The 19,160-nt window shown below is 39.6% G+C and overlaps 3 protein-coding genes across 4 annotated transcripts in view; 1 reads left to right on the plus strand and 2 right to left on the minus strand.

The window, feature by feature from the left end:
• The window catches only part of LOC307144887 (uncharacterized protein), a 264,729-nt gene that overhangs the window by 207,907 nt on the left and 37,662 nt on the right, over positions 1 to 19,160 (minus strand). The window lies entirely within an intron of this gene.
• The window catches only part of LOC307144900 (uncharacterized protein), a 102,204-nt gene that overhangs the window by 6,767 nt on the left and 76,277 nt on the right, over positions 1 to 19,160 (plus strand). The window lies entirely within an intron of this gene.
• Positions 306 to 8,030, minus strand: LOC307144917 (uncharacterized protein). The gene is made up of 3 exons (XM_079847653.1): positions 7,922 to 8,030; positions 3,313 to 3,432; positions 306 to 2,407 (listed from the first exon to the last, which is right to left on the minus strand). Exons 2-3 carry the CDS (start codon positions 3,368 to 3,370, stop codon positions 1,539 to 1,541), a joined length of 927 nt encoding a protein of 308 aa, XP_079703779.1. The 5' UTR covers positions 3,371 to 3,432; positions 7,922 to 8,030; the 3' UTR covers positions 306 to 1,538.

Below are 19,160 nucleotides of genomic sequence, written 5' to 3' on the forward strand. Positions count from 1 at the left end.
CGTTTTTTTCCGGAAAGACTCGGTACAGCCTATCTTTCTTTTATACATATAATAAAACTAAAGACTTTTTGGAGATATGAAGGATGCAATACTACTCTATATGTACTCAAGATTAACAGGAGATTGAGTGAAAATGAGCATTTCACCCCCCCTTTAAACTACATCGGCGATGACCGACAGCCAATGAGAGACCAATATACAGAGCAGCGGGGAGTTTGGGGAGGAGTTATAGGCCACAATATCAGTATTTTAATAGATATATTTACAATTATATCAAACAGAAACAAAGCACAAACATTTGCTTGACCAGCCGCAGCAGCAGCACATTGCAAAATTATTTATTTACCCACAACTCTCTTTGCAGAACACACAGTCCTTGCTCCCCTCATCTACCTAACCATTTCCTCCTGCATAAACGGTTTATTTTTCTCCTTTTTGCTGCAAATCAGCACACAGACAATTTGGATCGCAATCTTCTTGCAGGCTATCATTTTTAATAACAATTTCAGTCTTGCGAGAGCTCCGGTCTCACGCACGCGTGATCTTGCGTTATTTCCTTATCACTTCTTCTCGCGTGTGTTTGGTTGTGAAACGTAGTTTGCGGATCAGACAGAAGTTGTCGGCGATTCTTTCATTTGTAATGTCATGCAATGTGAACCTCCTGCCGCTGATCCATCATGCAGTGTGAACACACCAGCAACTGAATGTTACCCCAGATAGTCATGCAGTGTGAAAAGAACAGTGACCCGACTACTTTGAAAATCGTGCAGTGTGAACTTGGCATTAGCGGCCCCTAATTTAATAACAAATGATCGTTGCGACGGAAGCGAATCAATCAAAACTAACTTTAGCTGGAAAATAACTTTATTAAAGAACCGCTATAAAGCCAAAACAATCTCTGTTACCTTAAATTATACGTTACTCTCTGTAAAGCTGCTTTGAAACAACCTAGATTGTTAAAAGCGCTATATAAATGAAGATGACTTGACAGGCAATGTGTTATGGGAAATATAGTTCATGATATGATCAAGGAAACAGGAGTGCCCTTTGATGGCTATCGGCACTCCAGCTAACGGGAGTGACACTTTTAGAGACATCAGAATAGAACGTTCAAAAGCGAACTCTTCAGTCCATAGACGGCGTTCTGCATCAAGAAATTACGAATTTAAGTTAGTAAATGATTTATTTTGAATGTAGACCCTAATAAAATAATATGACTGTTAAAGCTGTTAAGCATTTGCTGTTTGTCTGCAATTTCATTCAAATCTTTTTCAATGCAAAAAAAGTCTTTAATATCTTAACACATCATGTCTATACATATAAAACAAGTTATTTGAAATATATATTATGATTTAATGGACTATTGATGCCAGTTTTACCCAAATCCCTCATATATTCTATTATTTTGACCTTCCCCAAAGGTTCCCGTTGTCAAACAATCAAACTTCACTACAAAATTGAGCAAACTATCCAGCTTTTGATTAATCTAAATGTCAAATTATTTACTTGTAAGTGATGGATCTGAACATGAACATTTGCTAATTAGAAAATGTCGGGCAACGGTTTTTCTCATGTTTCTGTAGAGTAGATAATTGGGTGAAACTCTTCCCACATGAAGAGCACTGGTGCGGCTTCTCTCCAGTATGAATTCTCTGGTGTGTTTTTAAATTGTAAGATGTAGTGAAGGTCTTCCCACAGTCAGAGCAACAATGAGGTCTCACACCAGTATGAACACTCTCATGCTGTTTTAAATTCAGCAGTCGTGAAAAATTCTTTCCACAAAAAGAACAAAAGTGAGGCTTCACACCAGCATGAGTTTTAAGGTGTGTTTTTAAGCTTGATGCCAAAACAAATGTTTTATCACACTGATCACAGCTGAATGATCTCACTCCAGAGTGACGGCGCAGATGAGTGGTGAGAACGCTTTGGCATTTGAAACTATTTCCACACTGAGAGCATGTATAAGGCCTCTCTCTAGTGTGAGTCCTCATGTGCACTTTAAGGCCTCCTTTATCACTGAAACTCTTTCCACACTGAGAGCAGGTGAATGGTTTTTCTCCAGTGTGTTCTCTCGTGTGTCTGTTAAGGTTTGATTTACGTGTGTAACTCTTTCCACACTGACAGCACATGAACAGATTTTCTCCAGTGTGAGATTTCATGTGTTTATTAAGGTCTGATTTGTGCACGTAAAACAGTCCACACTCAGAACAGGTGAAAAATTCTTTGTCTCCAGATTTTTCAGCTTGTTTTTGTGTGAAATTCTCTTCCGTCTGTGAAACGACTGCATTTCCATCTTCATTTTTGAGGTGAGGTTTTTCAAACAGATGTTTGTCTTCATTTTTATATGTCAGTTCTCCATCTTCATTGGTGAAATGATGCCATTTGTCTTTATTCACTTCCATCGGGTCTAAAATCAACATATTAAAAAATAAATTCCCCAAATTCAATCAAAGAAGGAAAATGAGAAACAAAGAAATCAAAAATAAATTTTTAATGTAGCACAAATCTAGTTTACTAGTATCTAGTTCTAGATGTATTGTTATATACTCACGAGAACCAGAAATATAAGAGATTCCTTTGGGAATTTAGTTTATGTCAGTTTATTTTACTTTATGCAATATGTGTAAAATTGCCATAAATGTGTAGTCCCACTCTATACAATAGAATATATTTAATTTTAACATGAATGTGTTCTTGTGGCAACATGTAATGGGAAAAAAAAAATGGGAGTAATAACTTAAAAACAGTTTCATAAGAATCTCTCATATTTCATAGGAATACTGATTTAAAATTTCTTTCCCTTTTCACTTGTTGTGTCTCCCCAAACTGCCTGATAAACATGCTGTATGTCCTGCTGTCTCTACAGAGGACATTTATGAAATCAGTGCCCTGTTTCATAATATTCTGAATATATTCAGAATATTTCGTTCATATTCTGAATGGAAAACCCATACTGTTGATATTTTATTTATGACAAACAATTGGAAAATTACTCGGGTATAAATAAACTCAGACACAAAATATTATCATATTTCCATAAGAGTGCTAAATTTGATCATTCAGTCAATGTCAGTCATATTAAAAAACAAGAAGTTGAAGTTGTAATGGTAAAACCTCCAAACATTTGGTATCTCTGAAAAGCCCTGAATGTGCTCTTTACAGGACTGTGACATGAATGATCTCAGAGAAATTCGCTAAAATATAAATGTCCTCTACACAGGATAAAGTCTATGCCTGGGTCTCAGGAGGATATGTGAGTTTAATCTTAATGTTCCTCATCAGTCATTAAAGAGAATGAAGGAAAACACCAACCTATTTGTTCCTCTGTATCTTCATCTTTTATTCTGCAGGGTTCTTCCTTAATCTCCATCTTTACAATAGTATGTCCGTAGTTTCTCCTGGAGTAATTCCTCCTGCTTGCTTTTTCTTCTCCTGTGGGAAGATGGGAATATTTTATGAAGGTATTTTTGGTGCAAATCAACTGAATGCCTGTTCAGAAAAGTTTTGCTCATCCGCAAATCAGTATGTGAATTCATCCAATGAGAGTTGCGCACTTGTAGAATATTTTCTCACAAATGTCTTGTATATTTTTCTAGCACAAACACAAGTATATAACTACAACTGCTTGAATCTGCTGCGACGAATCTCAAATACTGTTTTTTGCTTTCAAGTGACAAGTTTCGCGCACTCTCCCTTTTGCACCATTGATCTACGTGAAATGTGGTGCAAAAGTGAGTTGTGCATCTGTAGAGGCAGTGGGTGGAGCCTATATGAATATTCATGAGTTTCCCGGGCATGCACGCAGATCTGATCATTTTAGTTCACGCTCTTCGTTTCTCAGCACGAGTCAGCCTGGTTTAATGGATTATTTAAAAAAATATATATAGTTTTAGTGCGAACTTAAAATACAATTGTGTATTATTTCATAAAGTTTATAATGTTTTTAATAGTTTGCACGTTTTGTGCATTCATCAATGACTAAATGATTGCTGGCATTCACTTTGTGTAGGCCTATATAAAGCACAGCAAACTGCAACTCGTTCATTTCGTTGTGCTTTCCCTTTGTACATTGCAATGCTTTAAAACTGTCTTTTGTTATCATTTGTTGAATGTCACTGCAATAAAAAATATTATTTTTTACAAACAAAATATACATTTACAAAAAAATATCACAAGGTTAAGGTTCCACTTCTACAGTAAAACCAAAAATTCCAGAACACCTAAATGACTACTGCTACACTTATTTCCAACAGAAGAGCAGATATAGAATAATCCTAATACATGAATCATTACCATATAATTTATTTATTGCTAAGCTCTTCTGATACCATACCTTATATTAAGTTTTAAAACTGTGTCATCTCCAGCAATAATCTCTGGGAAATAACTCCACAACCATATTAGTGTCCGGATAAACATTTTGGATTCTCTTTGTCATGTTTTTTCTTTGACCTTATGTGTTACACTGTGTGCCTGGATGATACACAGTGATGATCATTGATACAAATGCATGATCTATTTTGTTGCACAACAAACACTCATTCAACATTTCTTTAAAAGTCATAAAGTTCTATAAACATGTACTGTATGTTATTAATTGGGCTTCAATTAGAGGCTGATTTAGAATTCTGAATTTAACTCTTGAAAAATGAAACTTAAGATTTGCACGACAAAAGTTTGGAATCACTATGATTCAAGAAATTATATACTTTTATAGCAGGCAAGCAAGGATGCCTTAAATTAATCACAAATGACAGCAAAGACATTTATAATGTTACAAAAATATATATAATTTTAAAGAAATGTTGTTCTTTTGTACTTGCTATTCATATACAATCCTGAAAACATATATGCTCCATAATGATTTCCACACTTCATTAAGCAGCACAACCATTTTCAACTGTGATCATAATCAGAAATGTTTCTTGAGCAGCAAATCAGGATTAGAATTTCTGAAGGGTCATGTGACACTGAAATCTAGAGTAATGAGCTTTGGCATCACAATATATTTTTTTAAAAACATTAAAATAAAAATATTATATGTTTATATTAATATGATAAAAATATTTCGCAATATTACTGTTTTTCAGATAAATGTATCTTGGTACCTTACTTAGAGGTAACTTACCTTAGAACCTTACTAATATCAAACTTTTGAACAGTAGTGTGTACACTCACCTAAAGGATTATTAGGAACACCTGTTCAATTTCTCATTAATGCAATTATCTAATCAACCAATCACATGGCAGTTGCTTCAATGCATTTAGGGGTGTGGTCCTGGTCAAGACAATCTCCTGAACTCCAAACTGAATGTCAGAATGGGAAAGAAAGGGGATTTAAGCAATTTTGAGCGTGGCATGGTTGTTGGTGCCAGACGGGCCGGTCTGAGTATTTCACAATCTGCTCAGTTACTGGGATTTTCACGCACAACCATTTCTAGGGTTTATAAAGAATGGTGTGAAAAGGGAAAAACATCCAGTATGCGGCAGTCCTGTGGGCGAAAATGCCTTGTTGATGCTAGAGGTCAGAGGAGAATGGGCCGACTGATTCAAGCTGATAGAAGAGCAACTTTGACTGAAATAACCACTCGTTACAACCGAGGTATGCAGCAAAGCATTTGTGAAGCCACAACACGCACAACCTTGAAGCGGATGGGCTACAACAGCAGAAGACCCCACCGGGTACCACTCATCTCCACTACAAACAGGAAAAAGAGGCTACAATTTGCACAAGCTCACCAAAATTGGACAGTTGAAGACTGGAAAAATGTTGCCTGGTCTGATGAGTCTCGATTTCTGTTGAGACATTCAGATGGTAGAGTCAGAATTTGGCGTAAACAGAATGAGAACATGGATCCATCATGCCTTGTTACCACTGTGCAGGCTGGTGGTGGTGGTGTAATGGTGTGGGGGATGTTTTCTTGGCACACTTTAGGCCCCTTAGTGCCAATTGGGCATCGTTTAAATGCCACGGCCTACCTGAGCATTGTTTCTGACCATGTCCATCCCTTTATGACCACCATGTACCATCCTCTGATGGCTACTTCCAGCAGGATAATGCACCATGTCACAAAGCTCGAATCATTTCAAATTGGTTTCTTGAACATGACAATGAGTTCACTGTACTAAAATGGCCCCCACAGTCACCAGATCTCAACCCATTAGAGCATCTTTGGGATGTGGTGGAACGGGAGCTTCGTGCCCTGGATGTGCATCCCACAAATCTCCATCAACTGCAAGATGCTATCCTATCAATATGGGCCAACATTTCTAAAGAATGCCATGTAGAATTAAGGCAGTTCTGAAGGCGAAAGGGGGTCAAACACAGTATTAGTATGGTGTTCCTAATAATCCTTTAGGTGAGTGTATATTATATCAAAACCAGCACAAGCACATCTTGCAATCAAAACATAAAAAAAATATATATTGTTACATTATTTTGCCAGTATGTATATTTGTAAATATATATATATATATATATATATATATATATATTTTTAGAACATCGAATTGGTTGCTTATTATATTCTGTAAAAGAATGTTAAGTGTTTTCTTCTTCTCATTTACAGTAACCTAGGTGTACCAAATGTAATTTATCCACTTTTGTCCATACAATTTTTGTTTAATCCAAATTTTACTCATGTATTAAAGCAACACATTCATACTTGTGTGTGGTCTTAAATGATTTGGCTTACTTAAATGAACAATAATTTAAGAACAATCACTTCAGGAGATTTTCAGGAGTATTTGAGATTTGTCGCAGCAGATTCAAGCAGTTGTAGTTATATACTTGTGTTTGTGCTAGAAAAATACAAAGACATTTGTGAGAAAATATTCTACAAGTGCGCAACTCTCATTGGATGAATTCACATACTGATTTGTGGATGAGCAAAACTTCTCCGTGACTTCACATTTTTTGATGCAGGTGTGTAAATGTGTTTTGCACTATATTCACTGCAGCAATAGTAGCAAAAATGTGAGCGTATGAGTTTCTTAATTTGTGATTTGTAGAATAGGATTTGTACACCTGCAATGAAGAATTTGAGAAGTTGTAACTGTTGTGTTGTGTTTGTGGAAGAGAAAAAAGTCTACAAGTTTGCAACTCTTAGAATATTTATCTCTGTGACTTCAAATTTACTGATACACATGTGTGGCTATTCTCTACAACTACAAATTTCACTGTCACATGGCGTTCAGTTGATTTGCACCAAAAATACCTTCATAATATTTCCCAGCATTTAAACTCTCATTGTTTAGAAACATTTTGATTTTTGTTACAACAAACACACCGCAAAACTATGCAGCATAATTCAAAACATAATAATAAATGATCAAATCTGACTTAAACCCGGCGAGATCAGAATTAAATAACTATCTAATTTCAATTTGTTAAATAACAGATTGGAGATTAAAATAATATCAGATTTGTCTTTTTAGTGTCTTTTAAATATCAGATTTGCCAATTTTAAATAAACACAAAAAGACAGAGATGAAAAATTTACTTGAAAGAAATTTACTTTTGCTATGGTTAAATAAATGTTCAGTGATATGTTACAAAGATTTTTACATTTTGGCGCATTTTCTTCTCTATACAGTGACAGTGTTGATATGGCAACCAGTTAATACACAAAGTTTATTTGCTAGCATGTGTTTTACCTCGCGATAGTTCCCTACATCCCCACCCCAACATTAAAAACTGTTTACCAGGTTTAATTTGTTCATTACATAAAATGAAAACACAACTCATAATCTTCACAAATTATAATGTGAAAAACAGTCAGTAACGAGTTTACGTTTCACGAGCGTATGAACAACATCCGTCGGTTCATTTCGATTCATTTCTGAGTGATTCACTAAATGAACAGACTCGTTTAGTCGTTTGGATTTAGATGTCTACTGATAAATGATCAAATGAACATACTCAGTCTGAAACCGTAGATTTAGAGCAGAATGAACGGCTGTGTTCCACTTCTCATGTTTATGTCCCCTTCCCTCGCTCACTTCTCTTCTTCTCCTAGACTCGGATGTGTGTCATTGCTTCGGTTGCTCGAGCGCCTCTACTGGCGGAAACCATTTTAAACTATATAACCTTCATAGATTCGATACAAAACAACCCAGGGATTATACAAACACTTTTTATCTCCTCAAATATGTTTGATTGGAATAAAGATTCAAACTTCAAATATCTGCCTAATTTGCTACACTAACATGAATGAACAAACAACAAACATTTGTATTTTTTATTAACTAACCTTAACAAAGATTGATAAATAGTCCTTCAGTAATAAATGTATTGCTCATTGTTAGTTCAGGTTAGGTAATACATAAATTAATGTTAACAAATGAAACCTTATTGTAAAGTTTTACCATTATTTTATATATTGTATTTATGCTATTTTAAATAACCTACACAATTTTTAATCATAATTTTAATATATTTAAATTTACAACCATATGTGTGCATTATCACCTTTGTGATTGCATTCACTTTCAAAAACTCAAAGCAAGACAACGACCCCTTACTGAATCAACACACTTTAGCGGTTCATTATTGGTTTTAATGTTATGTAAGGGGAATGTCCTTAAACACTAATCAAAGAAATATCATAACGTCTGTCCTCTTCTTTTAAAAGAACGTCAAGTGATGCGCTTGAACCATTACAATATTGAGTTCTGATTGGACAATTCCTGTTATTTATAGTTCGTTAATTATCATATGCATAGAATTTTAATATTCCAATAGCATGATTAGGCTTACATAATAGCTGGTTAATCTAATGGGGGACGGTGGGGGGTTGTGGTTTAACAGAGGGGAGCTTATTTGTCATTAGAACCCTGCTTACATTACATATGATTTGCATGCATTAAAAATGTTTAACGTTTCATTTTCTCATCAAATAAAATAAACACACAAATCATAATCTTCACAAATTGTAATGTGAAAAACCAGTCAGTAGCGAATTCACGTTTCACGAGCGTAATGAACTAGCCTGGCTAACGTCAGACCACTTTCTCTTTGAGACGTGGTCTGGAAACCACATGTACATTTTCTCGTATTTGAGGCGTGGTTTACGAATGCCCAGAGCCGTTTATTGGGCGCTACGAATGTCTATCAAATGCGCCTGTACGCAGCTCATAGCCAATCATTTCAAATTATACCAGATGACGTATGTAGAGCGACAGATATTCAAAGAAGACGACGATGGGTCAGAGATTTATGTGTAACTTACACCAGAGAGTCCTGCACGGGTCCGATTTTGTAAATCCGCACCCGACCCGTTTTCCAACAGCAGCACTAATAAAAATCTGCACCGACCCGCTTAAAATAGAACCGACACCCGACCCGCACCCGAAATAAAATCAGTTTAGACTATCACATTATAGACACACTTACAAACATTTTTATTGCCAGGTCATACAGAAGTTATTACACGACCATTATAGCCGAAGCTGTCAAAAGGCCGATACATGAAGAACATGGCAAACGTTACCACACAAATCGAACAGACGCGGCTACACCACTATATGCCACACAATTTCGTCTAGCCTACATCTGACAATTTTGGGTTCAAACACACCCTGCACACCACACATACTTAACAGTGTTAAATATGAAAAATACCGTTCGATAGAGCTGCTTTGTTACCAGTTATCTGCGTGCTTCCTCAGGGATGAAGTTCCACATTTGCGGCTATCCAACACGAAAATGTTTGCAGCAAAGCCTTTCACAATATTTTCTTCAGATAACTCCAAATTTCTCCCACACACTAGACTTGATTTTTGATGACGTATTGTCGACAACTTTACAATCTCCACTAGCTATTCTTTTCTTCAACTCCTCAGCATCCATCTTGACGACTGCAAGCAGAACGCGCGCGCGCGGTTGTGATGCATTTTTAAAAGTGGAAGTAGCCTTGGTAACGTTATAGATCCTGGGAGGGCGTGGCGCGTCGGCACAAATAAACTGATGTGGATTTTAAATTATTTTATCAACTTGAAATACAGGCATATTTTTGTAGATGTGTTCCTAAAAATATGCATATATTTTTACGTCTGTCATGTTGGATCCATAGATAAACAAACTGCTTCGGTGTGTCGCATATACTTCGTCATCGTCTTCCTGCTCCCTCCCCGTTCTGTGATTGGTTCCCTATTTCAGGGGAAAAATTAGTCCATGGTGTCCAGACTACCTTGCAGCGTGAATAAAATCGCGCTGCTCAAGGCAGTATGGGGAAACCCAGGCTAGTAATGAACAACATCAGTCGATTAATTTCTGAGTGATTCACTTAAAGGGATACTTCACCTCTGGAAAGATGAATGTGTATTTAAAGGGATACTTCACCGTTTTTTGTTATTCCCTTAACTAAGACGAGTTGATACATACCTCTCTCGTTTCAGTGCGTGCACTCAATCGCTCTGGCGCGCGGCGACACTTTTATAGCACTTAGCTTAGCCCAGTTCATTCATTAGGGACCAGACAGAGATGAAGTTAGAAACGACCAAACACCTCCACGTTTTCCCTATTTAAATACAGTTACACGACCAAGTATGGTGACAAAAAATAAAACGTGGCGCTTTTCTAAGCGGGTAAAAAGGATAACTATAATGTATGGCGGAATAGCACTTCGACTCGGCACAGTAAAAAGTCACGCTGGTTCTAATGACAGAAGTGAGAGGGAGAGGATTTTTCAAGTGTGACTTTTTACTGAGACTATGTCTCCCGGCTGGCCTGGGAACGCCTCGGTGTCCCCCCGGAAGAGCTGGAGGAAGTGTCCGGGGAGAGGGAAGTCTGGGCATCTCTGCTTAGACTGCTGCCCCCGCGACCCGGCCCCGGAAAAGCGGAGGAAGATGGATGGACTTTTTACTGTGCAGAAAACAAAAGGATTTTTTCCAGACAAAAAAATACATAAATCTCTGGTCTCAGGGGGATATGAGGGTGGAAAGCACAGTAATTCGAAAATACTACAGGTTTTCTACTAATACAAAGCTTAATGCTAAATCCGGAAGTATCCCTTTAATGAACTGACTCATTTAGTCATTTGTATTTAGATTTCTCCTAATAAATGATAAAATGAATTAGCCTGGCTAACGTCAGACCACTTTCTCTTTGAGACGTGGTCTGGAAACCACATGTACATTTTCTCGTATTTGAGGCGTGGTTTACGAATGCCCAGAGCCGTTTATTGGGCGCTACGAATGTCTATCAAATGCGCCTGTACGCAGCTCATAGCCAATCATTTCAAATTATACCAGATGACGTATGTAGAGCGACAGATATTCAACGAAGAAGAAGACGATGGGTCAGAGATTTATGTGTACACCAGAGAGTCCTGCACGGGTCCGATTTTGTAAATCCGCACCCGACCCGTTTTCCAACAGCAGCACTAATAAAAATCTGCACCGACCCGCTTAAAATAGAACCGACACCCGACTCGCACCCGAAATAAAATCAGTTTAGACTATCACATTATAGACACACTTACAAACATTTTTATTGCCAGGTCATACAGAAGTTATTACACGACCATTAAGGACAACTTCAGCCGAAGCTGTCAAAAGGCCGATACATGAAGAACATGGCTAACGTTACCACACAAATCGAACAGACGCGGCTACAACACTATATGCCACACAATTTCGTCTAGCCTACATCTGACAATTTTGGGTTCAAACACACCCTGCACACCACACATAACGTTACTTAACAGTGTTAAATATGAAAAATACCGTTCGATAGAGCTGCTTTGTTACCAGTTATCTGCGTGCTTCCTCAGGGATGAAGTTCCACATTTGCGGCTATCCAACACGAACATGTTTGCAGCAAAGCCTTTCACAATATTTTCTTCAGATAACTCACACACTGGACTTGATTTTTGATGACGTATTGTCGACAACTTTACAATCTCCACTAGCTATTCTTTTCTTCAACTCCTCAGCATCCATCTTGACGACTGCAAACAGAACGCGGGCGCGCGGTTGTGATGCATTTTTAAAAGTGGAAGTAGCCTTGGTAACGTTATGGATCCTGGGAGGGCGTGGCGCGTCGGCACAAATAAACTGATGTGGATTTTAAATTATTTTATCAACTTGAAATACAGGCATATTTTTGTAGATGTGTTCCTAAAAATATGCATATATTTTTACGTCTGTCATGTTGGATCCATAGATAAACAAACTGCTTCGGTGTGTCGCATATACTTCGTCATCGTCTTCCTGCTCCCTCCCCGTTCTGTGATTGGTTCCCTATTTCAGGGGAAAAATTAGTCCATGGTATCCAGACTACCTTGCAGCGTGAATAAAATTGCGCTGCTCAAGGCAGTATGGGGAAACCCAGGCTAAAAATGAATATACTCAGTCTGAAAAACAGCAGATTAAAAACAGTCAATGATGTTGTTTGTGTTCCCTTCCCTCGCTCACTTCTCTTCTTCTTCTAGACTCGTATGCGTGTCATTGCTTCGGTTGCTCGAGCGCCTCTACTGGCGGAAACCATATTAAACTATCTAACCTTCATAGATTAAGTAAGATATTTATTATGTGTTATCTTGGCTGATATGAAACGACTCAAATTACTAACGTAACCTCGGTTCCCTGAGAAGAGGGAACGAGTATTGTGTAAGTAGCTTACGCTATGGGGAAACTCCTTTTCTCGAGGATCTTGGAAGCCAAATTTTTAAAACGCAGTGCAGCTGTCTAGCGCGGTCATTGGCTGTGCTGCGGCAACTGCACAAACCTATGGCGAGCTTGCTCAAGTGCGCGAACCAATCAGGCCGCTTTGCACATCATCTAATCCCCTGATCTAAGCACGATAGCACGAAGGGTTATGCAATACTCGTTCCCTCTTCTCAGGAAACTGAGGTTACATTAGCAACCAAGTCGTTCCCTTTCGAGAGGTCTCTCATATTGCGCAAGTAGCTTTCGCTATGGGAACCCCTTTCAAAATGCTGTGTGTGCTTAAAACTTCGCCCCATACTATAGTCTAGGGCGGAGCGCCCGGGGCCCATAGAAGAGTAAAGTTATGAGTCCTAATAGAGGCCAGACCAGTGACGAGCCTCATATAGAGAACCAAGGAATGGGTCTTAAAAAGGTTCCTTTGTTGCTCATTTATAATATATAAAGAACCATGGTTCGAGTTCAACCAGGACCAGATACACATCGGGCCTTATAGTTTTGGTGAATTGGCTTTACACTTATTGTATTGAAAGAACCTTAGCTTGTAAAGCAGGAACTTCCAGGTTATAAAACCTCATAAATGTGGACGGCGAGGCCCAGCCGGCCGCTGCACAGGTATCTTCAATGGGTATTCCACTCGACCATGCCTATGACGAGGCCATGCCTCTCGTGGAAGGAGCCCTGATGCCTATGGGACAATAAAGGCCCTAAAGGTGCGTTCACACCAAACGCGAATAGAGCGTCTGGTGCGAGTGATTTCAATGTTAAAGGACAAGTTCGGTATTTTACACTTAAAGCCCTGTTTACAGATCGTTTCTGATGAAATAGAACGGTTAAGATTAAAATGTGGACACATGCTGCTGTCCCGAGAATTTTAGGTTCATTTCGCTTTCCCCCCCACCTACACAATGGCAGCCTATGGGCACTGGAACAATCCTTCCTAAAACGTATTAAACTTTCGTTTACAAAGACGTGAAACTCACCGAGTGGTCAGGGGTGTTCACTGATATGCTCACACAAAAATCACTGCAAAATATGCTTTCCAACAGGTGTTTTACCATTTAATTGTAAAACTGTGGATCTATTTTTCCAAACGTCTCACACCCATAGATTCTTCCGTTGAGAGCTTGAATAATAGACACTCCAGCCCAGTTGGTGGCGATAAAGCACCTTTGCCAATTGCAAGCAAACCACTGGCATTTCACTGAATACCCAGAAGCAGCAGAAGAAGAAGCGGCGGAGTAATACCGTACCTCACACAGCACATTCAATTCAAGTCAATGGAGTTGGACAAAAACTACGATAAAACCTGTTGGAAAGCATCTTTTGCAGCGATTTTTGTGTGAGCATATCAGTGAACACCCCTGACCACTCGGTGAGTTTCACGTCTTTGTAATCGAAAGTTTAATGCGTTTTAGGAAGGATTGTTCCAGTGCCCATAGGCTGCCATTCTGTAGGTGGGGGGGAGAAGCGAAATAAACCTAAAATTCTCGGGACAGCAGCATGTGTCCACATTTTTATCTCAACCGTTCTATTTCATCAGAAACGATCTGTAAACAGGGCTTTAAGTGTAAAATACCGAACTTGTCCTTTAAGTCAATGCAAAGACGCGTTTACGCGCGTCTGGAGGTCCTGCGGTGCGAATGAGGCGTTTAGTGCGGCGGAAGCGTGCATTTTGTGCATTCACGCGTTTGACGCATATTCGCGTCTGACGCCCGAGTTGAAAAATCTGAACTTTGCCGTCAGTTCGCGCCGCGTTAACCAATCAGGAGCCTGCTTGCTGCTGTCACGTGGTGAAGTAAAAACAAAGTAAATCTTTTATCACATAAAAACTTGATTTCAATATATGAGACATTCATTTTGTATTGAATGCTATTTATTCCATATCAAAATCCAGATTATATGAAACATTATTATTATAATGTAAAGACAACCAATATATTTTATTGTATAAGAACATAGTTCGTGTCTGGACAGTGTTGTGTGAGAAAGAAAAAAAAAAATCACAGGACAGGTTAATTACTTTTGGAGGCTGGCTCCATTTAGCATCAATACAAAAATAAATTACAGATTATGTGGGCGAGGGTGATCCTCACTCCGATGCGGGACAACAGGTCCTCAAACTGGGCGCGGGACAGGCGGAAGCAGCGCTGATAGCGGCCGTCATCCAGGCGCAGCTCCTGGAGCAAATAGTGAAACTCGCCAAACTGGGTACGCCTCCGGAGGGTCTCGGTGGACCCAAGTACGGCAACGATGACCCCTATGCCGCTGTTCTGCTTTCCAAAGCAAATACAGAGCGGTAACTCTCTCGAGGAATGCTCGATCAACATCAGCCATTTACAACACAAACAGACAACAGCCTAGCACTTGCCCTGCTCACAAGAAGCGGATTTCGCCTCAGACGTGCGTCAATTTCGCTTCAAACTTTTGACTTTAACACGCGTCAAATTCGCTCTGGACACGCGAATGGATTCAAAATGTTCAAGCGTCCAACTACACGCGGTAGATGCGAATTTGACGCGCTATTCGCGTTTGGTGTGAACGCGCAGTTAGACTCATAAGCCAGCAGGCCTGACAGGGCAGAGTAGATTCGCATCTCTTTCATTCTCTGGCGAGGGAAGGGCTGATAGCGAAATGACCTGCACTCTGAACAGAGAGCACTTTAGGAACATACCCGAGCCTTGGCTTAAGGATGACTCTGGAGTCGTTGGGCCCGTATTCAAGGCAGGAAGCGCTTACAAATTGCCTACTCACTTAACTGATTTGTTTGGTTGTCAGCATCCTGAACCGGTGCGTCATAAGCGCTTTGATCAGGTGTCTGAGATCTAGGATTCGTCCGCTCTGGCATCCTTTGTGCGCAACGCTTTTTCTTGCGAAGCTTGAGAAAAGGGGAGAGCGGGAGGCGCTGGGTCGTCGTCGGCGAAGCTGGCCAGTTGAGGGTGGAGAGCGCCATCTCATCGCACTCCGGGCAGCCGCCCTTAGAGAGTGCAGCTCCCATGTGGTAACGGCCCAGAGAGCACAAAGGATTTGACGGTCTCCGCCGAAGAGAGGGCCTCCGCACGAAGCGCAGGTGACCAGAGGCATTTGAAACAACGCCTGAAATTGCTCTTTTAGAAAGTTGCGTTGCAGCAGCGAACACACTACCTTTAAAAGGATACAGCGCGCCGGATGGCACAGCAGAACAGCGGGCTGAAGGCGGCCTCCAGTTGAAACCAGGAAGCCGGCGTCCTCAGAACCGCTTAGCAGATGGCTTGTTCCGCTGAAGGCTTTTCGGCAGCGGCGAAGAAGTTTTCTCAATCCAGAGTTCAGCGAAGTGGAGAGTTCGCTGAAGGAGATTAAATCTGATTCTATGGCAGAAATGGGGGCCTATATAGCTATAAGCCACGCCCATTCTGGCAGGCTCTGACGCGCCAGGGCGCGAAGCGGCCTGATTGGTTTGCGCGTCTGAGCCACCTCGCCATAGGTTCATGCAGTTGCCGCAGCAAAGCCAATGACCACGCTAGACGCTCTGCTATGTGTCTGCTGGGGATCTGCACTGCGTTTTAAAAATTTGGCTTCAATATTCTCGAGAAAAGGAGTTTTCCCATAGCGTAAGCTGCTTACGAAATACAAGAGACCTCTTGAAAGGGAACAAACACTATTTATCTTGCCACATGCGTTTGATTTGGGATAATATATATTATAATAAAACATTAAAATATTATTTTAGAAATAACATTTATTGAGGACAGTTGATTTACCATAAGATAATTTTTGGTTATGACTATATTTAAACTTAAAATAACCACCAATGAGTAAGAAAATTCTGATGCTGATGATTTTAAAACAAGCTTATAGGGCTGTTGAGAACCAGAACTAAACTGACCTGAGCCTGAAGTTTAGATGCCTCCCTATTATTGATATGCCTGGAGTTAAAGGGATACTTCAGGATTTAGTATTAAGCTTTGTATTAGTAGAAAACCTGTAGTATTTTCGAATTACCGTGCTTTCCATCCTCACATCCCCCTGAGATGAGAGATTTATGTATTTTTTGTCTGGAAAAAATCCTCCGATGACGCAAAAATCGTCATTTTACGTCTACTGAGCATTTTTTGGCCAGAGGCTAAATTTTGGCCAGAGGCTACAGCCAGTAGTAGGGGCTGTCCTACATGTTCTCAACCCGACCATATTTATTTATTTATTTTTTACTGTTTATTTGACAGGGACAGCGCACAATTTAAACAATTGCACCAGAGTTAGCTAACAACTAATTTGCATCTGTTGTCCCTGGACAGGTAGACAAAACAAAAACAAAAGACTCAAAACAACCACTAAACAACAAATACACTACATAAATTTACAAAAATACATATCCAATTCAAAATTGATAAAAACGGTTTGATGTATACACCAAATATAAAATACAGAAAATACAATGCAATCATTAGTGGTGACACTCTTGTGCTGATTTTAGCCAAATTTTGAGGCTGGCTTTAAATACTGCAAAACTTCCTGAGTTTCTAATGTTTGTGGGTATTGAGTTCCACTTCCCCACTACTTTAACAGAGAAGGCGGATTGACCAAAGGTTGTCTTTCTAAAATGCGGTACCAAATCACCCCTAGTTGATGCTCTAGTTCTACTGGCATTGCCACATGAATAACTTTAAATATTAGACATGCGTCCGAATAAAATAAGAAATTATCAAAATTGAGAAGATTATATTTTTTCAGGATATTACAATGATGATAATCCTTAGGTTTTTTGTCTATTACTTTTAAAATTTGTTTGTAAAGTGAATACATAGGCTTGAGCGTAGTCACTCCTGCCTGTGACCAGGTTGTTATACAGTAAGACAAATGGGGAAAAATCATCGTGTGTACAAAAAGTTTTGCAGCAGACAGTGACAAATTATGTCTGATACTCTTAAAATTGTTTAGATTAAACTTAACAGTCTTGATGACCTTACTAACTTGTTTTTTGAAGGTCAAATTTGTGTCAATTATGATGCCTATTTATTTAACATGCATCATGTGTCACAGATGTAATGACTTCACCGTTAATTAAAATATCAGGATTAACTGAATTATTAATCCTCGCTGTAAAATACATGCAAACTGTTTTACTTAGATTAAGTAAAACAGTTTGCACAACACGGTTCCTGTGTTGTGATTCGACAGCAGCTTAGCGCACGTTGCCCGGAAAGGTCACGCCTCTTACCATAACGTGGAGATGCATGCGCTCAGTGTTATTGTAAACATGTCTTAATATTACCTTATCAATTTGAGCCTCGACATGGCGACAAACACACTCTACAAACGCAACTCTTCCTCTTCTCCGTGGGAGAGCAACAAGACCACGCCCCCTTTTTTGTGTATTCCTGTGGGCGGAGGTTAGTCAAAAAACTGTTCTAGTGACGTCATTAAAGAAGGAAGTAGAGGGGTGTAGTCCAAACCGGCCGGTCGCTGTAGGCGACTTCTGATAAAATATCTCGCTTGGCATTGAATTTTGAGCTTTATAATTTTACAGATATTATTTATACTCTAACAACAACATTACACACTAACTAAAGTTTGAAACATGGGATAACAAAGAACGGGACCTTTAAATATTGCGTTTTTGCAGGGATGCATTTGAACTTACAGGTAGATTGTTGCTTTCTTGATGTAATTCAGCAACGTTTGCAAACTCAGGTATATCCGACAACAGCGACTTTCCTTCGATGTTGCAAACTGGTCCCGGATTAGAATGGACATCACCTGGCAGTAGAAGCGTAATCATCATGTAGCCGATCAGCCTGTGGTATGGATGGTAAGATCTCAATGTTGAACTCGCCCGAGCAGGAGTTGGTATATTGGCCTCTCCGTTGTTCAGTATTTTAGAATATACTGCTTGATGACTCCATTGAGTGAACGTAAGACAACCAACTTGCCGCCGGGCACCGTCAGTTTGGCAAGACCAGCAGCAATGCAACGAGATCAACAAGAGAGCAAATGCGTAAGTGAACAAACAGCCCCTGTACGCCACGTCGCCAATACATTTCCTTAATCTGGCACCAGGTATGGGGCTAGTTTTGTAACAAAAAACCTTCTTATTAAAGTAAGTCTTGTACTTGTATTTGACTTTAGCTGTGCAGACACCTGCAGCACCTGCCTTGCTGCCCGTCCGCGACGCCATCTTAATTCTATAGAGCAGGGATGGGCAACTTCGGTCCTGGAGGGCCACTGTCCTACAGAGTTTAGCTCCAACCCTGAAAAAAATCACCTGCCTGTGATTTTCTAGTAATCCTGAGGACCTTGATTAGCTTGTTCAGGTGTGTTTGATTAGGGTTGAAGCTAAACTCTGTAGGACAGTGGCCCTCCAGGACCGAAGTTGCCCATCCCTGCTATAGAGGGTGGGATCTCACTCACAGAATGTACACAGTGTCAGCCGTCTTTCTTTGGAAGCTAAGCTAGCAGGCTCTTGTTCTGTGGAGAAAGCTGAGTAGTAGGGGTTACCATCCTCTTTTTCCCGG

The sequence above is a fragment of the Squalius cephalus genome (genome assembly GCF_949319135.1).
Source record: "Squalius cephalus genome assembly, chromosome: 17".
Classification (NCBI taxonomy): Eukaryota; Metazoa; Chordata; class Actinopteri; order Cypriniformes; family Leuciscidae; genus Squalius; species Squalius cephalus.